The sequence below is a fragment of the Coregonus clupeaformis genome, chromosome 37 (assembly GCF_020615455.1).
Source record: "Coregonus clupeaformis isolate EN_2021a chromosome 37, ASM2061545v1, whole genome shotgun sequence".
NCBI lineage: Eukaryota > Metazoa > Chordata > Actinopteri > Salmoniformes > Salmonidae > Coregonus > Coregonus clupeaformis.
The window spans coordinates 4762847-4787439 of NC_059228.1; the positions used below are offsets into that span (position 1 = coordinate 4762847).

At 41.7% G+C, this 24593-nt stretch overlaps 1 protein-coding gene across 1 annotated transcript in view; it reads left to right on the plus strand.

The window, feature by feature from the left end:
• The window catches only part of LOC121553414 (anthrax toxin receptor 1), a 61505-nt gene that overhangs the window by 6998 nt on the left and 29914 nt on the right, over positions 1 to 24593 (plus strand). The window contains exons 8-11 of the mRNA XM_041866497.1: positions 3 to 83; positions 323 to 383; positions 15757 to 15855; positions 17145 to 17214. Of these exons, the coding sequence (XP_041722431.1) occupies positions 3 to 83; positions 323 to 383; positions 15757 to 15855; positions 17145 to 17214 (311 nt within the window). The remainder of the gene's footprint in view (positions 1 to 2; positions 84 to 322; positions 384 to 15756; positions 15856 to 17144; positions 17215 to 24593) is intronic.

A 24593-nucleotide genomic window follows, 5' to 3' on the forward strand; every position in this document is an offset into this window, starting at 1 on the left:
AGCTGGCCACCATAGCAGACACCCTGGAGCATGTATTCCCTGTCTGGGGGGGGTTCCAAGCTCTCAGGGGCATCATCGACTCGGTACGTTTGGTATTTATGCCAGAAACAAAGGATCGTTTTTGGTACCTCTAGGAATTCAACACAATACCTACATAAGTGGTTCAGTGGTCCTTGTTTCAAATGAATCCATAGAAACAAGTGTATCTATCAGGTTATAGTTATCTAATAACCATTTTGCCATGTATTTTCTTAGTAGAAAGAGTCCTTCATATACAATATGCCCATAACGATCCACTGTCTTCTATGTTTTCATCTCTCAGATCATTAAGAAGTCCTGCATTGAGATTCTAGCTGCTGAACCGTCCAGTGTGTGTGCAGGAGGTAAGAGCTCGTAGTACCAAAGTCGGGTTACACTTCCTATGAATACCCTCTTCGTAATGCATTATAAATGCATTTAAAATGCCTCATGAGCAATGCACAATGCATAGTTATCTGTAAAATTGGGCTGAAAATATTGGTTCTGCTATCGCTCTGAGTCTCTTAGGAACAATTTTAAAGAACCAGATTAAGCCAACTCGTGGATTCAAATAAATACAGTGATTTAAGGATTCATACCCCTTGACTTATTCCACATTTAGTTGTGTTACAGCCTGAATTCAAAATTGATTAAATTGATATATTTTTACAAAAACATATGTGAAAACATATTGATTGAAAATGAAATGCAGAAATATCTCATTTACATAAGTATTCACACCCGTGAGTCAATACATGTTAGAATCACCTTTGGCAGCAATTACAGATGTGAGTCTTTGTGGGTAAGTCTCTAAGAGCTTTGCACACCTGGATTGTACAATATTTGCACATTATTCTTTTCAAAATTATTCAAGCTCTGTCAAGTTGATTGTTGATCATTGCTAGACAGCCATTTTCAAGTCTTGCCAGAGATTTTCAAGCCGATTTAATTCAAAACTGTAACTAGGCCACTAAGGAACATACACTGTCAGCTTGGTAAGCAACTCCATTATATATTTGGCCTTGTGTTTTAGGTTATGGACCTGCTGAATGGTGAATTTGTCTCCCAGTGTCTGTTGTAAAGTAGACTGAACCAGGTTTTCCTCTAGGATTTTGCCTGTGCTGAGCTCTATTCCGTTTATTTTTATCCTAAAAAACTCCCAGTCCTTGTCGATGACAAGCATACCCATAACATGATGCAGCCACCACCATGCTTGAAAATATGAAGAGTGGTACTCAGTGATGTGTTGTGTTGGATTTGCCCCAAACATAACGCTTTGTATTCAGGACATAAAGTTCATTTCTTTGCCACATTTTCTGCAGTTTTAATTTAGTGCCTTATTGCAAAAATGCATTCTTTGGAATATTTGTATTCTGTACAGGCTTCCTTCTTTTCACGCTGTCATTTAGGTTAGTATTGTGGAGTAACTACAATGTTGTTGAACTATCCTCAGTTTTCTCCTATCACAGCCATTATACTCTGTAACTGTTTTAAAGTCACCATTGGCCTCATGGTGAAATCCCTGAGCGGTTTCCTTCCTCTCCGGCAACTGAGTTAGTAAGGACGCCTGTATCTTTGTAGTGACTGGGTGTATTGATACACCATCCAAAGTGTAATTAATGACTTCACCCTGCTCAAAGGGATATTCATTGTCTGCCTTTTTCTTTACCCATCTACCAATAGGTGCCCTACTTTGTGAGGCATTGGACAACCTCCCTTTGTGGTTGAATCTGTGTTTGAAATTCACTGCTTGACTGAAGGACCTTACAATTATCTGCATGTGTGGGGTACAGAGATGAGGTAGTCATTCAAAAATCATGTTAAACACTTATTGCACAGAGAGTGAGTCCATGCAACTTTTTATGTGACTTGATAAGCACATTTTTAGGCTTACCATAACAAAGGGGTTGAATACTTATTGACTCAAGTACTTATTGACTCAAGACATTTCAGCTTTTCATTTTTTATTCATTTGTAAAAAGTTAAAAAAAACATTATTCCACTTTGACTGTATGGGGTATTGTGTGTAAGCCAGTGACACAAAATCTCAATTTTATCAATTTTAAATTCAGGCTGTAACACAACAAAATGTGGAAAAAGTCAAGGGGTGTGAATACTTTCTGAAGGTACTGTAGTTATTTTGATCAAACATATGGAATCCACCATTTCTGATTATGGTATTTGTCAAAGACAGACACCTGACAGTGAATGTGTTCTGGCCCACTGGTTTAGCTGAGTGGTCATCAGAGGACATTATCATAATGCGGTGTGTGAAGTGAGCGCATGGCCGACCAACCATGATGACCAAGGAAGTGACAGAGAGCGTATTGTCCTGCACAGTCATGGGAAATTAGTGTGTGTGTCCAGGACGGTCAGAGGAAATAAGTGTGTGTGTGTGTGTGTGTATGTGAGCGTGAGGAAATTAGCGTAGAGAGACAAAAGGAGTAGACTGAGACAGCCAAGTGCAAGAGGAAAATAGTGAGGCAGGGAGGGAGAGGTGGGGAGAGACAGAGACCGGGAGAGAGAGAGAGAGAGAGAGAGAGAGAGAGAGAGAGAGAGAGAGAGAGAGAGAGAGAGAGAGAGAGAGAGAGAGAGAGAGAGAGAGGAGAGAGAGAGAGAGAGAGAGAGAGAGAGGAGAGAGAGAGAGAGAGAGAGAGAGAGAGAGAGAGAGAGAGAGAGAGAGAGAGAGAGAGAGAGAGAGAGAGAGAGAGAGAGAGAGAGAGAGAGAGAGAGAGAGAGAGAGAGACCCTTCATAAAGACTGGTCTGCATAATAATATGCTAATCAGGAATGGCACATCCTTGCCTGGTCAGCCTGTCACTAGACATGTCCCCAAATGTCCCAAACAGCCGCATTTATTATTAGATTAATGAGAACAGTAATGATCAGTGAACTAAGAGACTTAACGGCTAGTTTCAAATACCCAGAATAAGAGGAGCAAATGTAAATGTGATGTCTTTAACACATAGATTACTTTAGATGAAACTCTGGACTAAAGCTTTTTACACTTTGCAATAATCCAGGACTGTTTCAAGCACTGTCCATTAAACTGAGATGACTGTATCATATACAATATAAAGGTTTAACTATTTTAATGCATTTTCAATTAACATATACTCTGGTCAGAGCTATATGTTTTCATATTACAGTGTGACAGAGTCAATCTTAAGGTTGTGTTTTTAAAGAGGATTAGACTAAAATCATTGTGTCATTTCCTGTAAACAGGGGAACATACTGAGGCAATATGAAAGTATACAATTATTCCAGGACAGAAAATGCCCTAGTCCGGATGCTGTTATGAATGATAAGATAAGGGTAGAGAAGGATTGGGGCTGTGTTTCACCATGAAGCCTAACCAAAAAAGGATATGAGATGAGATAACAAAATTGCACAGGAAATGTGAGTTAGTGCTACAGTCGCTTCAGGATTTAGATAAGGTTTTACTGTCTATATGGATCTCTCCTCCTGCCATGAGCCCACCGCACAATGATGGCAACACACACACACATACATACTAACACACAAACACACGTAGACGTTCTTCCAGTGCACACACAAGCACAACCAGACGCTCTTTTAACCAGCATACACACACATGTCCCTCACGCTGATATGAAGTGACCAGGCCGCACTGCCTGCAAACAGGCCATCAGATTGGACAGTGAACGCCAGCCACGCTATCTAACCTGACAGCACTGATCACACACACACACACACACACACACACACACACACACACACACACACACACACAGGCCAGTGAGAGGTGGTGCTGCTATCTAACCTGACAGCAGAGATTGCTGCTTTCATTAACATCTGACCTCTCACCCAGCCTCCCCCCTTCCCTCCACCTTCTTTCCGCCTTTCCCTGTACCCCCAACCCCTCGCCCCCATTACTGTCCCGTTGCACTAACGTGATTGAAGTGGCCACAATCGGACATGCCAAATCCCCCTACACACACAAACACAGATACGCACATGCAAACACACACACAACCCTGACCTGCTGCTGGCCTATCAACACACACAGTTTTGGCCACGCAAGGCGACAAGAGCACTAGTGACAGGTCGCAAGCCCCTGACGCTCTTGTAAGATGGCGCCGTACTGTATGGCCACCGTTTTGTGAGCTTCGACCCAACTTTGCTATTTTGTGATTCTTTTGGCGTTTATTTTTACTTTATTTTCACAAAATGTATCCGCTATCATTTCTTATAACTGACAAGAACTTTTGAACATCAGATCTGCAGTTACTTACCTAAATTCTGGCTTCAACTTCGACTCATCTGCTCTGGGCTCTTTCTGTAATTCCGACTCAATTTTCGGGTTATCCAAGAATCGCCGGCGTTACAGAGGCAAGAGAGGGGGAGTCCTTGTAAGATTAAGACAAAGGGAAAACTAGCCACCTCTTCCCTCCATTCTATTGGCCAATGTACAGTCACTTGGTAATAATATGTGTGACCTCCGATCGCAGATTTGCTACCAACGAGACTCTCGTGACTGCAATATTCTCTGCTTTTCTGAAACATGGCTTTCGGACAAGATACCTGATTGTCAAATGCCTTTTACTTCCCGAGCGAGCTTTCAGCTGTTATCGTGACATTCCACCTCAGGACAAGAAAAATAACAAGCTAGCACTTAACAAACTGTACAAGGCTATAAACAAGCAGGAAAACTTGCACCCGGAGGCTGCTTTCCTTGTTGCCGGCTATTTTAATTCCGCATCATTAAGTCACGTAATGCCCAACTTCCATCAACACTTCTCTTTTGCCACTAGGGGCAACAAAATCCTAGACCTCTGTTACTCTACCCACATGCAAGCGTACAAGGCTCTCCCTCGTCCCCCCTTTCAGCAAATCAGATCATGACTCCGTACTCCTGCTTCCTATTTACAAGCAGAGCCTCAAACGGGAAGTACCCGTGACTCTCTCCGTTGAGAAATGGTTATCAGAATCAGAGATTATGCTACAGGACTGCTTTGCTAGCGCTGATTGGAATAAGTTCAGACTCCACCGATAACATCGACGAGCTAACCACCTCTGTCACCGGCTTCATTAGGAAATGAATCGGCGGCGTTGTCCCCACAGTGAAGGTTTGCTGCTTCCCCAATCAAAAGCCCTGGATTAACACTGAGGTTGGCACTAAACTAAAAGACAGGGCTACCGCACACAGGGCTATCGCAGACAACCCTGAGGCTACAGCTGAGGACAACAAGTACAAGTAGTCCCTCTACAACCTCCGCAGAGTCATAATATATTAATTTTTTTAAGCTAGCAGGCATATTCAAGGTCATTTTCAACCTCTCCTTGTCCCAGTCTGTAATCCCCACATGTCATAAACTGACCACCCTCATTCCTGTTCCCAAGAACTCTAAGGTTTCATGCCACAGTGACTACCGACCTGTAGCACTTACATCTGTAATCATGAAGTGCTTTGAAAAGCTGGTTATGGCACACATCAACTCCATCACCCTAGACCCACTCTAATTTGCATACCGCCCCAAAAGATCCATAGACGACACCATCTCAATTGCACTCCACACTGCCTTCACCCACCTAGATAAGAGGAATACCTATGTGAGAATGCTGTTAATTGGCTACAGCTCAGCGTTCAACACCATTTAACACCATTGTCCCCTCCGAGCTCGTCACCAAGCATAGGACCCTGGGACTGAACACCTACCTCTGCAACTGGATCCTGGCCTTCCTGACAGGCCGACCCCAGGCGGTGAGGGTAGGCAACCTCCGCTGACCCAGAAAATCGTTAAAGACTCCAGCCACCCAAGCCATAGACTGTTCTCTCTGCTTCCGCACGGCAAGCAGTACCAGTACATCAAGTCTGACACTAACAGGCTCCTGAACAGCAAGCCATAAGACTGCTAAATAGCTAACAAAACAGACTATCTGAATTGACCCTTGTATTTTTGCACCGTCTATGCACACTCACAGAACTCTATACACTCAAACACAGACACTTTATTTGCTCACACACGCATAACATGCAATCACATTTATACTGACTCTACACACACGCACACGCACTCACATACAATCATCATATACGCTGCTGCTACTCTGTTTATCATATATCCTAATACCTAGTCCCCTTATAGTTATCTACTTCTATCACGCCAGTATCCCTGCACATTGTAATATGGTATTGGAACTGACCCTATAGCTTACTTACTTCTTGTGTTCTTCTTACTTCTTATTTTCATTTCTCATATTTTTGTTCTACCTTATGTTATTCCATTAAAAAATATATATTTTATTTTATCTTTTATAAACAATCAAAAACATAGACATACAAACGACAATATCATACAAACATCAACTACATCACACCTGCCCAGACACACTAGAACACACCCCCATCTCCAATGGCCGCATCACTCTCCACCACATAGCCTCAAACTGCACCATTTAGTTTCTCTCCGTCGCTCATTACTTTACATTTTTTGATAATAAATCATTTGACCTTTCCATTGCATTAGCGACAGAAGATTGGTTGATTTCCAGTTTTTAAGTATACGTTTTTTAAAGATGATTGATGAGAAAAGTATTGTCCAACCCATCGGGTATATCACTGCACCCTCAAATGCCATGTCTTGAAACAGACGGATTAAAAGTACATTTACATTGTAATACTTCTGACAGCCAACTTTCTAACTCCATCCATAACTTTTGGACTTTACAACATTCCCAGAGTCATTGTTAGTTTTACAATTAAGACATGACTCTGCCATTGTACTGTAGAATTTGTGAATCTTTTCTTGTATAAGAAATTATATACATTACTTTAAACTGGGGTAAATTTTCGTTCACTGTAATCTCGTTAGTTATGTTCCAACATTCCCTCCATCTTGTGCCAATATCAGTTATTTTTAAGTCTTGGTTCCAAAAGTGTATATTTTTTTCTAAGAGATTGTCAGTTGGATAGGCTCTCTTCAAGGTTTTCTATACCTTACCTATCATATGAATATAATTTTCTGACTCAAATAGGATTCCCTCAAGATTGCTATGATGTCCAAAATATTTCAAATCGAAATTTCGTGATATAAAACTTTTAAGTTGCTTGTATGTGAAAATATCTACATTGGTCAATCCAAAATTGCTTTTTAAAGCTGTCATGGAAATAAATGTATTTCCTACCAAGTCGTTTACGGTTTCTATGCCTTTAGTCTTCCATGTGGGCCAATTTATCGGTGAATTCTGAAAAGCTATCCAAGGATTATTCCATAGGGTTGTGTTTTTAGGGAGTGATATTGGTTCTTGTAGAAAACGTTTCATTTTCTTCCATGTTTTTATAATGTTCTTAACTATGAAGTTGTTAATATTCGTAGCTTTATCCTTCAAAAATAGACACATAAAAAGATTCTGGGGATGAGCATGTGTCACGGATCCCCCCGGTACTGCTGCTCATTCGGTTCACCAGCTCCGGAGGTCTACGTCACCGGCCTTCTAGGCGTCGCTGACCTGGTTCATTACCACCAACCCCGGACTGTCTTGTCTCATTACGCACACCTGGTTCCCATTCCCCCTGATTAGTATGTGTATATATGTGCCCTCTGTTCCCCATTGTCCTTGTCGATTATTGTCCAATGTCCGTTGGTCTCATGAGTACATTGTATTACAGTTTACATGCTGAGTAATTGTGCACTTGTTATTACGGGTCTCGTCCCGTGTATTATTTAGAGGTTTACACCTCGCTCTTATGTTTGGGTTACATCCCTGTGTTATTTATATATATTTTTATATTTATACACGTGTTTGTTTTGGGCTTCGTCCCCGTCGTTTTCCATGACGTACCTTGTGTTAGGTTGAATAATAAAAACTCCTATTACGTATTCCTGCGCCTGTCTTCTATCAGTATACAACGTGACAGCAGGCGCATCTTTAATATGTACCCATTATTCCTCTTTAGAGTATTTAACTATATATCGCAAGTAAAAGCCATGGGTGGTGAGTTGATACAATTCCAAATCTGGAAGGTTAAAACCACCATTAATTGCCCATATAATTTCTGTTATGACCGAGTATACTTTGTAAAGAATGTCTTCGGTGGGGTAAGTGGTACTACCAAGAATAAGTATAAAACATTTGGGAGCCATGTCATTCTGAAGAGGTTTATTCTACCTGTTAAATGTATGGGATGATTTATCCATTTAATTAGATCTGCTTTCATATTATTGAAAAATGGGATAAAGTTATCTTTATATATTTGTTTGTTGTCACTTATTAAGCATCCTAAATATTTGATATTTTTTGTGGTCCACTTAAAGGACTGCTGTAAATCATAAGTTATTATTTAAATGTTTCCTATTGCCATTACTTCGTTTATTTCCCACCTAAATTTTATATGAGATTTTAAAATATTCTGAAAATATTTTTAGCAAGGGGGGCATTGAGTTTTCAATATTGGTCAGGTATATCAGGAGATCATCTGCAAATAAGTTTAGTTTATATTCATGTTTATTAATACTGATACCTGTTACATTTGGGTCCCGTCTAATTATTTCTGCAAGCAGTTCAATTAATAGTGCAGACAGAAGGGAAGAGAAGACATCCCTGTCTTGTGCCCATTTCTAAAGCAATTTCATCCAATTAATGTATTTGTGTATATTTTCGCTTTATGACATTTACAGTGCATTCTGAAAGTATTTAGACCCCTTGACTTTTTCCACATTTTGATACGTTCCACCCTCATTCTAAAATGGATGTAATAATTGTTTTTCCTAAAATCTACACCCAATACCACATAATGACAAAGCAAAAACAGATTTTTGCAAATGTATTACAAATAAAAAACAGAAATACCTTATTTACATAAGTATTCAGACCCTTTGCTATGAGACTCGAAATTGAGATCAGGTGCATCCTGTTTCCACTGATCATCCTTGAGACGTTTCTACAACTTGATTGGAGTCCACCTGTGGTAATTTCAATTGATTGGACATGATTTGGAAAGGTCGAAGGAATTGTTCGTAGAGTTCTGAGACCAGATTGTGTCGAGGCACAGATCTGGGAAAGGGTTCCAAAACATTTCTGCAGCATTGAAGGTCCCCAAGAACACAGTGGCCTGCATCATTCATGAATTAAATAAGTTTGGAACCACTAAGACTCTTCCTAGAGCTAGCTGCCCGGCCAATCTGAGCAATCGGGGGAGAAGGGCCTTGGTCAGGGAGGTGACCAAGAACCCGATGGTCACTCTGACAGAGCTCCAGAGTTCCTCTGTGGAGATGTGAGAACCTTCCAGAAGGACAACCATATCTGCAACACTCCACCAATCAGGCCTTTATGGTAGAGTGGCCAGATGGAAGCCACTCCTCAGTAAAAGGCACATGACAGCCCGCTTGGAGTTTGCCAAAAGGCACCTAAAGGACTCTCAGACCATGAGAAACAAGATTCTCTAGTCTGATGAAACCGAGATTGAATTATTTGGCTAGAATGCCAAGCGTCAAGTCTGGAGGAAACCTGTCACCATCCATACGGCGAAGCAAGGTGGTGGCAGTATGATGCTGTGGGGATGTTTTTCATTGGCAGGGACTGGGTGACTAGTCAGGATCGAGGGAAAGATAAACGGAGAAAAGCACAGATCCTTGATGATAACCTGCTCCAGAGCACTCAGAACCTCAGACTGGGGTGAAGCTTCACCTTCCAACAGGACAATGACCCTAAGCACACAGCCAAGACAACACAGGAGTGGCTTCGTGACAAGTTATCTGAATGTCCTTGAGTGGCCCAGCCAGAGCCCAGACTTGAACCCGGTCGAACATCTCTGGAGAGACCTGAAAATAGCTGTGCAGCGACGCTCCCGATCCAACCTGACAGAGCTTGAGAGGATCTCCAGAGAAGAATGGGAGAAACTCCCCAAATACACGTGTGCCAAGCAATTATCAGCAAACAATAAAATATTACTAAAAACAGAGATCACCCAAAAACATTTGCGCAGAGAAAAGCACCAGGAATGGACGGCTTTCCCATAAACATTACATTTAACATTCTGGGACAAAGTAGTGCCCCTAATTACACAAATGACAACACATACAGTACCAGTCAAAAGTTTGGACACACCTACTCATTCCAGGGTTTTTCTTTCTTTTTACTCTTTCCTACATTGTAAAATAATAGTGAAGGCATCAAAACTATGAAAGGACACATATGGAATCATGTAGTAACCAAAAACGTGATAAACAAATGAAAATACTTTTAAAAAAGGAGCATTTTCAAAGTAGCCACCCTTTGCCTTGATGACAGCTTTGCACACTATTGGCATTCTCTCAACCAGCTTCATGAGGTAGTCACCTGGAATGCATTTCAATTAACAGGTGTGCCTTGTCAAAAGGTAATTTGTGGAATTTCTTACCTTAATGTGTTTGAGCCAATCAGTTGTGTTGTGACAAGGTAGGGGTGGTATACAGAATATAGCCCTATTTGGTCAAAGACCAAGTCCATATTATGGCAAGAACAGCTCAAATAAGCAAAGAGAAACGACAGTCTAACATTACTTTAAGACATGAAGGTCAGTCAATCTGGAAAATTTCATGAACTTTGAAAGTTTCTTCAAGTGCAGTCGCAAAAACCATCAAGCGCTATGATGAAACTGGCTCTCATGAGGACTGCCACAGGAAAGGAAGACCCAGAGTTACATCTGCTGCAGAGGATAAGTTCATTAGAGTTACCAGCCTCAGAAATTACATCCCAAATAAATGCTTCACAGAGTCCAAGTAACAGACACATCTCAACATCAACTGTTAAGAGGAGACTGTGTGAATCAGGCCTTCATGGTCGAATTGCTGCAAAGAAACCACTGCTAAAGGACACAAATAAGAAGAAGAGACTTGCTTTGGCCAAGATACACGAGCAATGGACATTAGACCGGTGGAAATCTGTCCTTTGGTCTGATGAGTCCAAATTTGAGATTATTGGTTCCAACCGCTGTGTCTTTGTGAGACGTAGAGTAGGTGAACGGATGATCTCCGCATGTGTGGGTCCCACCGTGAAGCATGGAGGAGGAGGTGTTACGGTGTGGCAGTGCTTTGCTGGTGACACGGTCTGTGATTTATTTAGAATTCATGGCACACTTAACCAGCATGGCTACCACAGCATTCTGCAGTGATACGCCATCCCATTTGGTTTGCGCTTAGTGGGACTATCATTTGTTTTTCAACAGGACAATGACCCAACACACCTCTAGGCTGTGTAAGGGCTATTTGACCAAGAAGGAGAGTGATGGAGTGCTGCATCAGATGACCTGGCCTCCACAATCACCCGACCTCAACCCAATTGAGATGGTTTGGGATGAGTTGGACCGCAGAGTGAAGGAAAATCAGCCAACAAGTGCTCAGCATATGTGGGAACTCCTTCAAGACTGTTGGAAAAGCATTCCAGGTGAAGCTGGTTGAGAGAATGCCAAGAGTGTGCAAAGCTGTCATCAAGGCAAAGGGTGGCTACTTTGAAGAATCTCAAATAGAAAATAAATTTTGATTTGTTTATCACTTTTTTGGTAACTAGATGATTCCATATATATTGTTTCATAGTTTTGATGTCGTCACTATTATTCTACAGTGTAGAAAATAGTAAAAAGAAAGAAAAACCCTGGAATTAGTAGGTGTGTCCAAACTTTTGACTGGTACTGTATGTAACTCAACTCAGTACTTCCTAGTTCCATGTATCAAACAGTTATTTCAGCTATATTAAAACCAGGAAAATCTGGAGAGTCCCCTGCTGATTACAGACCCATAACTTTAATAAATTGTGACAATAAAATAATAACAAAGCTCATAAGCATTAGAATGGCAAAAGTTTTACCAGACTTGATACATATCAATCAAACAGGGTTTATAAAAAATACACTTACAAACAAATACAAGAACACGTTTCAGTTTAATACAATATGCTAAAAAATTATATATAGATTTATCAATCATTTCTGTTGATGCCGAAAATGGCTTTCGACCGTCTTGAATGACGTTTTCAACTTTCCAGCTGAAATAATAAATGTAAATAAAATATTATATACAGTGCATTCGGAAAGTATTCAGACCCCTTGACTTTTTCCACATTTTGTTATGTTACAGCCTGATTCTAAAATTGATTTTAAAAAATATTTAAACAACTCAGAAATCTACACCCAATACCCCATAATGACAAAGCAAAAACAGGTGTCTAGAAATTTTTGCAAATGTAAAAAAACAAAAAAAAACGGTATCTCATTTACATAAGTATTCAGACCCTTTACTCTGTACTTCGTTGAAGCACCTTTGGCAGCGATTACAGCCTTGAGTCTTTTTGGGTATGATGCTACAAGCATTGCACACCTGTATTTGGGGAGTTTCTCCCATTCTTTCTCTGCAGATCCTCTCAAGCTCTGTCAGGATGGATGGGGAGCGTCGCTGCACAGCTATGACTTAAATGTAAATGTATTTTCAGGTCTCCAGAGATGTTCGACCGGGTTCAAGTCCGGGCTCTGGCTGGGCCGCTCAAGGACAATCAGAGACTTGTCCCGAAGCCACTCCTGTGTTGTTTTGGCTGTGTGTTTAGAGTCTGAGGTCCTGAGTGCTTTGGAGCAGGTTTTCATCAAGGATCTCTCTGTGCTTTTCTCCAGCTAGCTCTAGGAAGAGTCTTAGTGGTTCCAAACTTCTTCCATTCATGAATGATGGAGGCCACTGTGTTCTTGGGGACCTTCAATGCTGCAGAAATGTTTTGGAACCCTTCCCCAGATCTGTGCCTCGACACAATCCTGTCTCAGAGCTCAACGAACAATTCCTTCAATTCCTTTAGCATATCCTTCAGCTGTTCGTTGCTCTCATTTGCATCTCCAAGTTGTTCTTTGTCTTTTCCTCTAAGAGAAGCCATGGTGTGTTGGGTTCGAGTCTCAGCGTCGCTTTACCCACAGATTGGTTCGCTGTTGTATATACAGTGCCTTCCAAAAGTATTCATCCCCCTTTGCGTTTTTTCTATTTTGTTGCATTACAACCTGTAATTTAAATTGATTTTTAATTAGATTTCATGTAATGGACATACACAAAATAGTCCAAATTGGTGAAGTGAAATGAAAACAATAACTTGTTTCAAAAAATTCAAAAAAATAAATAACGGAAAAGTGGTGTTTGCATATGTATTCACCCCCTTTGCTATGAAGCCCCTAAATAAGATCTGGTGCAACCAATTACCTTCAGAAGTCACATAACTAGTTAGATTGCACACAGGTGGACTTTATTTAAGTGTCATGATCTGTCACATGATCTCAGTATATATACAACTGTTCTGAAAGGCCCCAGAGTCTGCAACACAACTAATCAAGCAGCACCATGAAGACCAAGGAGCTCTCCAAACAGGTCAGGGACAAAGTTGTGGAGAAGTACAGGTCAGGGTTGGGTTATAAAAAAATATCAGAAACTTTGAACATCCCACAGAGCACCATTAAATCCATTATAAAAAAATGGAAAGAACAAACCTGCCAAGAGAGGGCCGCACACCAAAACTCACGGACCAGGCAAGGAGGGCATTATTCAGAGAGGCAACAAAGAGACCAAAGATAACCCTGAAGGAGCTGCAAAGCTACACAGCGGAGATTGGAGTGTCTGTCCATAGGACCACTTTAAGCCGTACACGCTACAGAGCTGGGCTTTACGGAAGAGTGGCCAGAAAAAAGCCATTGCTTAAAGAAAAAAATAAGCAACGAAAAGGCATGTGGGAGACTCACCAAACATATGGAAGAAGGTACTCTGGTCAGATGAGACTAAAATTGAGCTTTTTGGCCATCAAGGAAAACGCTATGTCTGGCGCAAACCCAACACCTCTCATCACCCCGAGAATCATCATACTGTGGGGATGTTTTTCATCGGCAGGGACTGGGAAACTGGTCAGAATTGAAGGAGTGATGGATGGCGCTAAATACAGGGAAATTCTTGAGGGAAACCTATTTCAGTCTTCCAGAGATTTGAGACTGGGACAGAGGTTCACCTTCCAGCAGGACAATGACCCTAAGCATACTGCTAAAGCAACACTCGAGTGGTTTAAGGGGAAACATTTAAATGTATTGGAATGGCTTAGTCAAAGCCCAGACCTCAATCCATACCCCAAGAGACTTGCAGCTGTAATTGCTGCAAAAGGTGGCTCTACAAAGTATTGACTTTGGTGGGGTGAATAGTTATGCACGCTCAAGTTTTCAGTTTTTTTGTCTTATTTCTTGTTTGTTTCACAATAAAAAATGTTTTGCATCTTCAAAGTGGTAGGCATGTTGTGTAAATCAAATGATACAAACCCCCCAAAAAATACATTTTTAATTCAAGGTTGTAAGGCAACAAAATAGGAAAAATGCCAAGGGGGGTGAATACTTTCGCAAGCCACTGTAACTGACCGCTCACTCTCTCACTGTTGCTTGGGGATATATTGAGGTATTGATTTAATTTCAATATCTTATGTTATTTTTAGTACTACATTGATATTTATAACTGTATTGTTGGGTTTAGAGCTTGCAAGAAAGGCATTTCACTGTACTGGTGCATGTGAGATTAAAACTTAAACAGCACCCACACACACACATGCACTAGATAGAGTCAATTAATACAGCTCTCAGCGTCACAGCCAAACGCAAATGAGACCCCCAGTGAGAGAAAGAGCAGAACATCTTCAAATGTGGTACTAAATATAACAACATGAAGAACATGGACTGTGATTTTTCATTAGTTCTAAACATGATATTCACTTCAATACAGCAACATTACTAATTATGATGTATTGGTGACATTTCAGAGTGAGTGGCAACGTTTTACCTTAGTTGCCTTGACCTTTTTGAAACACTGCTTTTCCCTTGTGGGGAACACACCTACACCGTGATGTTTTTATCCAGTGAATTGTACGCTTTCTGTAGCTTTAAATGTTAAAGGTGTGGCGAATGTTCATTTCTATTAGCAGGGATAAGGCTTGAATATGCCTCATGCACAGCAAAGATCACACACACACACAGGAATACACACACAGACACACCGTTGATGCCATAGGTAAGGTCAGATCTACTCTGTCTCTGCTGGTAATCCTGCAGAGCGCTTGCTAAGCGAGCATTTTTTCCCCCTCTCTACAACATATGTTGTACACACATACACACACACTGACACACACACTCACATTCCAGCATATGCTGGTTAGCTTCCGTCAATGCGCTTTAGTGGTGCCTGGGGGGACCGAAAGGTCAGAGTCACACACACACATATTCCCGTCCACACACACATACAGTCACACAAAACCCTCCCGGCTGTGCAGGCAGAGATTTGTGAACAGCAGCACTTTTAGCATTAGCACCAGTGGAGCATATGCCTGTACAAACATGCGCTCACACGCACCACGCACGTCAGCACACACACACCGTTAGCACCAGTGAAGCATATGCTGGTTGTTTTTCTCCTGCTTGAGTTGAGTATTCCTGAAAGGTTAAGCATGGAACACATAAGAGAGCAGGCAAAGAGCCACACACACACACACACACACACACACACACACACACACACACACACACACACACACACAAAGCCTAAGGCTGTGAACACTTTCTAATGTTAAACAGGGCCACATGAGACAAAGGCAGAGAAGTGGCAGAGAAGTGCTGCTGCGATACTCATGGTCATATATTTCAAACAGATTTTCACTAGACTACTTTCCTAGAAAAATAGAATACATTCAAATAATGTTGAATGGTTGGAGATGAATGGTTCTTACCGTTTCTGTTTCTTTCTCTCAGAGTCGTTTCAGGTGGTAGTTCGAGGGAACGGTTTTCTCCATGCCAGAAACACCGACCAGGTCCTCTGTAGCTTCAAAGTCAACGACACACACACTCTGGGTGAGACACACAAACATTGTGGTCCTCTGTAGCTCAGCTGGTAGAGCACGGCGCTTGTAACGCCAAGGTAGTGGGTTCGATCCCCGGGACCACCCATACACAAAAAAATAAATAAATGTATGCACGCATGACTGTAAGTTGCTTTGGATAAAAGCGTCTGCTAAATGGCATATTATATTATTATACACGTTTATGTGAAAAATGGAGACATAATTTTGGCTATAATTATATACTAAGAACATGTCTAATGAATCTCTCTCTCTCACACACACACACACACACACACACACACACACACACACACACACACATACATATACATATATATATATATATAGATATATATATATATATATATATATATATATATATATATATATATATATATAAAACATCTGTATTTATTTGCAACATTAAAGCTATAATACACAGTTGAAACAATAACGAAGAGGGAAACCCGTCTCTGTTTTGGTAAAAAGCTGAGGGATGGGCCTGGAGAAATGTTATCACTCTCAAATTCATAGACAAAGCCATGGACTGACCATCCATGATATCAAAAATTATAGTTGTAACCATGTTTTGAGGCTCTACAGTGTTTGTTTACATTTACATTGTTTGCAAACATTGGAGTAAAACAAGCTTATATGTTGGGTTCTGATGGGGTACGAAAGTTGAACTAAGCTCATGAGGCATTTATAAGTTATATTCTTTAAGAATCAATGGGTATGGGCCTCCCGAGTGGCGCAGTGGTCTAAGGCACTGCATCGCAGTGCTTGAGGCATCACTACAGACCCGGGTTTGATCCCAGGCTGTGTTGCAGCCGGCCGCGACCAGGAGACCCATGAGGCGGCACACAATTGGCCCAGCATCGCACGGGTTAGGGGAGGGTTTGGCTGGCCGGGATGTCCTTGTCCCGTCATGCTCTAGCGACTCATTGTGGCGGGATGGGCGCATGCACGCTGACTTCAGTCACCAGTTGTATGGTGTTTCCTCCAACACATTGGTGCGGCTGGCTTCCGGGTTAAGCGAGCAGTGTGTCAAGAAGCAGTGCGGCTTGGCAGGGTCGTGTTTCGGAGGACACATGGCTCTCGACCTTCGCCACTCCCGGGAGTTGCAGTGATGGGACAAGACTGTAACTACCAATTGGATATAAAAAAATTGGGGTAAAAAATGAATCAATGGCTATGTATCATTAATTTATACGTCCAAAAATGAATATAGCAACTAAGGATTCTAGCTTTAATATGATGTTAAACCTCTTCAATTAACAGAATATCATGTTTCTTTAGATGAGAGGCCTGCTGGTGTAGAGGAAACGTTCCTGCTCTGTCCTGCTCCTGTTATAGAGGAAGTAGGAAGGTAAGTTACTACTTTACCTACTATAGTATTCCAGTGTGTTCTTCAATCCTGCATGGTCGTAGAGTGCTACAGGAAGTGCAGGCATTAGTTCCAGCCCTGCAGTAACGAGCCTACCAGCCTGCACACTCTGTAGCGCTCTGCCACTGCAGCTGAATTGGTAGATTGGTTTAGCAGATCAGTGTCCTTGAACGAATTGGGGCCAAAGTCGTTTGTTGCTGTGATCAATCAGTCACCGCTAACGACCTTAGACAGTAATCAGAGAGAGAAAGAGTTAGAGGAAAGGAAATAATAAAGGAGGAGAGATGTAGAGCCTAGGAACATGGTTTAATGAGACTTGGGAAAAACGCAGGAGAGAGACAATGTATGTGCATCGAGTTTGCTTGTGTGCACTTGTGTGTATGAACACAGTCACTAGGGAAGTGAGAAGTCTTCCATGTCTAAAGCCTCCACCCCAGCATCCTCCATAGCCACCCCATATTTGAGAGCTCCTCAGGGGGCAGAGAAAGATCTACTCTGGGTTGGAAGCTGGGACAAACTGCCCCCCAGCCCAGCGCATAATTATACAGCTGTCCCCCACCCACAGACACCTCCAGGTGATCAACTGTCTTGTTGCTGTCACTCAGCAGTCTGAGGAGGGCTTGAGCTTTTCTTGACACGCAGTTAGATCGATTCACCACTGCAACACCACTCTTAAAGACACTATTTGTTTACAAGCTGTAGCAAGGAGAGAGAGTATATTATGTGGCTTTGTTTACTGTGACAGTGGATTTAGAAGTTGGTTTGGTGAGTGTATTTTATTTCTCTGTCTGTTATTAGTCAGTATAAGTGTGCTTAGGGACGAATCGAAATTTACAGAATGGTTACCTGGAGAAAAATGGGGGAGGGTCATGCTTATTCCATTTCAGTCAAGGGGAGGGTTTAGTATTTGTTAAATCTAGTCCAGGGGAGGGTCATGTAATTTGTAACTGATGAAATTTCAATATTTCTCAGTGTTTTGGAATTAGCTGCGTATTAGCCTACAGTGCCTTGCAAAAGTATTCATCCCCCTTGGCGTTTTTCCTATTTTGTTGCATTACAACCTGTAATTTTAAATGGATTTTTATTTAGATTTCAGGTAATGGACATACACAAAATAGTCCAAATTGGTGAAGTGAAATGAAAACAAGAACTTGTTTCAAAAAATTCTAAAAAATAAATAATGGAAAAGTGGTGCGTGCATATGTATTCACCCCCTTTGATATGAAGCCCCTAAATAAGATCTGGTGCAACCAATTACCTTCAGAAGTCACATAATTAGTTAAATAAAGTCCACCTGTGTGCAATCTAAGTGTCATGATCTGTCACATGACCTCAGTGTATATATACACCTGTTCTGAAAGGCCCCAGAGTCTGCAACACAACTAAGCAAGGGGCACCACCAAGCAAGCGGCACCATGAAGACCAAGGAGCTCTCCAAACAGGTCAGGGAAAAAGTTGTGGAGAAGTACAGATCAGGGTTGGGTTATAAAGAAATATCAGAAACTTTGAACATCCCACAGCGCACCATTAAATCCATTATTAAAAAATGGAAAGAATATGGCACCACAACAAACCTGCCAAGAGAGGGCCGCCCACCAAAACTCAGGGACCAGGCAAGCAGGGCATTAATCAGAGAGGCAACAAAGAGACCAAAGATAACCCTGAAGGAGCTGCAAAGCTCCACAGCGGAGATTGGAGTGTCTGTCCATAGTACCACTTTAAGCCGTACACTCCACAGAGCTGGGCTTTACGGAAGAGTGGCCAGAAAAAAGCCATTGCTTAAAGAAAAAAATAAGCAAACACGTTTGGTGTTCGCCAAAAGGCATGTGGGAGACTCCCCAAACATATGGAAGAAGGTACTCTGGTCAGATGAGACTAAAATTGAGCTTTTTGGCCATCAAGGAAAACGCTATGTCTGGCGCAAACCCAACCCCTCTCATTACCCTGAGAACACCATCCCCACAGTGAAGCATGGTGGTGGCAGCATCATGCTGTGGGGATGTTTTTCAACGGCAGGGACTGGGAAACTGGTCAGAATTGAAGGAATGATTGATGGCGCTAAATACAGGGAAATTCTTGAGGGAAACCTGTTTCAGTCTTCCAGAGATTTGAGACTGGGACGGAGGTTCACCTTCCAGCAGGACAATGACCCTAAGCATACTGCTAAAGCAACACTCGAGTGGTTTAAGGGGTAACATTTAAATGTATTGGAATGGCTTAGTCAAAGCCCAGACCTCAATCCAATTGTCTGAATCTGTGGTATGACTTAAAGATTGCTGTACACCAGCGGAACCCATCCAACTTGAAGGAGCTGGAGCAGTTTTGCCTTGGAGAATGGCAAAAATCCCAGTGGCTAGATGTGCCAAGCTTATATAGACATACCCCAAGAGACTTGCAGCTGTAATTGCTGCAAAAGGTGGCTCTACAAAGTATTGACTTTGGTGGGGTGAATAGTTATGTACGCTCAAGTTTTCTGGTTTTTTTCTGTCTTATTTCTTGTTTGTTTCACAAAAAATTTTATTTTTCATCTTCAAAGTGGTAGGCATGTTGTGTAAATCAAATGATACAAACCCTCCCAAAATTCATTTTAATTCAAGGTTGTAAGGCAACAAAATAGGAAAAATGCCAAGGGGGGTGAATACTTTCGCAAGCCACTTTATATATCGATGTGTGCCCGATGCCGCCCCTCATCTCTGATTCTCCACTGGGCGTGCAATATCAAGTGTGCTTATAGGCTATTTAGTGTGGTCTCAATCAAATGATCCATAACATATAGGCTATAGGCTACAAAGTGCGTGCTCGGAGAAGCACAGAGCAAAGGTTATATTTTTAAGATAGCTGCTGGGATGGTGTAAATAAAACTAGGCTGCATTACACACTGCAGTGGATATTCCAACCCTGAGACCCGGCCTGCTCTGCTCTTGCTGATCAAAAACGTTTTTGTGTGCTGCTTAACCAATGGCTGTGCTGTGTAGGGCTACGGTGGCAGTTCAGGAGGAGAGTCAAAGGTTTCTTCCAAAATTTGTTGTTGTTGATTAAGCCTAGTCCAAAAATCTTGCACGTGGACGAGCCTATAGCTTATGTTCTGTTCAGTTTGAGAAGGAGAGCGCGAAGATGAGGAGGACCAACTTTGATAGCTTGCTATTACTATAATTGATTTTATTAAAAACATGTTTCTTGCCCATTATGTATTGAGTTATTAAACTCTCAATAAGCCAGATTCGAGTAACTTACATTGTGGTTCTGAAACATGAAGCAGCAGCAGCCACGGCAATCGGTAATGGACAGCTCATGGTGCTGAAAGTAGGCAAAATCGAGTATGCATACTTAATTTCAACCATCTTCATTTTAATTAGACTGTACTAACAACAAAAGAGCTCTGTGTTGGAGCCTATTTCTTGCTATTTAAGAAATAAGAAGTAGGCCTTCCTGTTTGACTGACGGAATTAGGCTATAGGCTACTATATCCATAGATTTGTCTGTCAATTCCTCCACCCACCATGCACTCTTTAAATAGCCTACCTTCGTGTCAGTGAATGGCTGTTACGTTAAAACCAAGACTCGAATTGAGGGGGTAGGAGAGCGTATGCCATAGGCCTACTTTTTTATGAAAGAAAATGGCAAAAGGCACAGGCCTACCTCTTGTTAGCTTAAGAGTTTGAAGAAAATAAAACTGATCCGTTTATATAAAGTGATCTATAACAGTACTTTGGTCCGCGATGCTGTGTGCTAGAAGCAAGCTGTAAAATACCCGGGAAAGATGTGACTTCGATGCATATGGCGATATACAGCGCATTCAGAAAGTATTCAGACCCCTTCACTTTTTCCACATTTTGTTACGTTACAGCCTTCTTCTTCTAAAATTGGTTAAATTATTATTTTTTCCTCATCAATCTACACACAATACCCCATAATGACAAAGCGAAAACAGTTTAAAAAAAACAACAGAAATACCATATTTCCATACGTTTTCAGACCCTCTGCTATGAGACTCCAAATTGAGCTAAGGTGCATCCTGTTTCCATCCTTGAGATGTTTCTACAACTTGATTCGATTCCACCTGTGGTCAATTAAATTGATTGGACATGATTTGGAAAGGCACACACCTGTCTATATAAGGTCCCACAGTTGACAGTGCATGTCAGAGCAAAAACTAAGCCATGAGGTCGAAGGAATTGTCCGTAGAGCTCCGAGACAGGATTGTGTGGAGGCACAGATCTGGGGAAGGGTACCCAAAAATGTCTGCTGCATTGAAGGTCCCAAAGAACACCGTGGCCTCCATCATTCTTAAATGTAAGAAGTTTGGAACCACCAAGACTCCCGGCAAAACTGAGCAATCGGGGGAGAAGGGCCTTGGTCAGGGAGGTGACCAAGAACCCGATGGTCACTTTGACAGAGCTCCAGAGTTCCTCTGTGGAGATGGGAGAACCTTCCAGAAGGACAACCATCTCTGCAGCACTCCACCAATCAGGCCTTTATGGTAGAGTGGCCAGACAGAAGCCACTCCTCAGTAAAAGGCACATGACAGCCCGCTTGGAGTTTGCCAAAAGGCATCTAAAGGACTCTCCGACCATGAGAAACAAGATTCTCTGGTCTGATGAAACCAAGATTGAACTCTTTGGCCTGAATGCCAAGCGTCACGTCTGGAGGAAACCATGCACCTCTCATCACCTGGCCAATACCATCCCTACGGTGAAGAATGGTGGTGGCAGCATCATGCTGTGGGGATATTTTTCAGCGGCAGGGAGAGACCTGAAAATAGCTTTGCAGCCATCCAACCTGACAGCGCTTGAGAGGATCTTCAGAGAGGAATGGAAGAAACTCCCCAAATACACGTGTGCCAAGCTTGTAGCGTCATACTCAAGAAGACTCGAGGCTGTAATCGTTGCCGAAGGTGCTTCAACAAAGTACTGAGTAAAAGGTCTGAATACTTATGTAAATGTGATATTTCAGTTTTTTATTTGTTTAAATTTGAAAAAAAATCTATAAACCTATTTTTTCTTTCTCGTTATGGGGTATTGTGTGTAGATTGATGAGAGGCTGTAACGTAACAAAATGTGGAAAAAGTCAAGGGGTCTGAATACTTTCCGAATGCATTGTATATCATTGTTTCGTTTCTTTGAGGCTGACATTCCTTGGGAAGTAATCTAAGTCTGTCACTATCAATTGATTAAGCTATTATTAATTATTATTATTATTATTATTATTATTATATTCTGTATAATAGAATATGTTTAAACCCAGACAGCTTTTAGGGAAATACTTGTGACCTTCTCTCGTTGGGTTAAGCCACGGAAGAAGAGTAGCCAGCAGTTAAAGCTTACATTTTTCTGCGTCTGTCTGGCGTGGAAAGGTAGGTCTAACTTACCATGCTCTAAGTACCATGCTCAGATTCCTTATGAAGTCTCAGATGTAATTATTTGCAAACAGGGACATTATCATTGCAAACAAGACACACTGATTTGGCATTGGAGAAATATGAAAAGATAAACACATAGGCCTAACTCTCTGTCCATTCTTAGCCTGTAATTTCGGTAATTTGTGTGGTATTAAAAAAAGATTCTGCTAATATGTAAAAATTACGTAGAATTGCATGACATTTTTATAAAAGGCACTTTTTTCTCGTACTTCAAATATGATGATAGATTCATACACTGCTTTTACTATAAAGGAGATCTTTCCACCTCTACTCTTGTCCACGGTGGTCTGCGAACCCACAACCTTCTGGCCCGCAGCCCTGTGCGCTATCAAAATTCCCACGTTGCCATGTAATGCTTACAGGACAAAGAACAATTTCTACAACTGCATATCTAAGGCTCTGGTCTGTCCAAGAAGTGAGGGTAAACAGTAGACTTGTTCTCTTCTATCCACTTTGTTTTAATCATTATTTTCGGTATAGGGGAGGGTCACTCAGGGAGGGTTTAATATAAAATATATTTTGCTGAAGGGAGGGCCATCCATTTCCATTTCAGAGGTCTGATTTTCTCCATGTAACCCTTATTATAAATAATGGTCACTCCCTTAAGCCAACTCCTTGTTTATACTGTTCAGCAAAAAACTAGAAGGGTTGAAAGGAGCAGTCAATACCTGGCTGCCAGGTTGGCTCATGCCCACAACCACACTCTCACCCCCACTCCCTATGGCTGTAACATAATTGTGCTGCTTCTCCATTTCTGTGCCCATAATGGTGCCCATGAGGCTCTGTGTTCTATTACTGTTACTGAGTCACCCCATTAGTACATGCTCTACCAACAACACTCGGGGCATGTGAGGAAGAGGAAATCAACTGTGAACAACCCAAGGGGAGAGACGATGAGGCCTGTTGTTGTTTCATAACTGATATTGGAGGCATAGCCATTTATGTGTTTACCCGATTTAGTCTAAAAAGGTCATCATATTTCTGTCTTTCACACTTGTCTGAAAATGCAAAATCGTAAGGGTTATTTAAAAAAACATGATGGTTGATGGTTTGGTTGTGTATCAGTCACAATGCTCTATGTCTAACTGAATGTCTAACTGGATGTGCCAGAGTGAGTTGTTTATACATTAAGTATACCAAACATTAGGAACACCTTCTTAATATTGAGTTGCAACCCCCCCAGCCTTTTGCCCTCAGAACAGCCTCAATTCGTCGGGGCATGGACTCTACAAGGTGTCGAAAGTGTTCCACAGCGATGCTGGCCAATGTTGACTTCAATGCTTCCCACAATTGTGTCAAATTGGCTGGATGTCCTTTGGGTAGTGGACCATTCTTGATGCACACGGGAAACTGTTGAGCATGAAAAACCCAGCAGCATTGCAGTTCTTGACACAAATCGTTCCACCTGGCACCTACTACCATACCCCGTTTAAAGGCGCTTACATTTTTTGTCTTGCCCATTCACCCTCTGAATGGCACATACACAATCAATGTCTCAATTGTCTCAAGGCTTAAAAATCCTTCTTTAACCTGTCTCCTCCCCTTCATCTACACTGATTGAAGTGGATTTAACAAGTGACATCAATAAGGGATCATAGCTTTCACCTGGATTCACTTGGTCAGTCTGTCATGGAAAGAGCAGGTGTTTTTAATGTTTTGTATACTCAGTGTATATTTTCAATGTTTAAGGGCATTTGAGGCCCCCCCACACACACACACCCCTCAGCCCTGTCTCATATGATGAAGTCATCGTTGCTGCTGTCACACAAACACATGGTGACTGGAAATCTTCTGGAAGAAGCTACACAAACACACATATACACACACACACACACACTCATGGCAGAGGGCTGATTGATGGGTGGTACGATGGCTCTGTCACCAGGGTGCTGATCGCGCTGTGCCCCCTGCCTGCCCAGAGAGAGAGAGAGACAGATAGAGG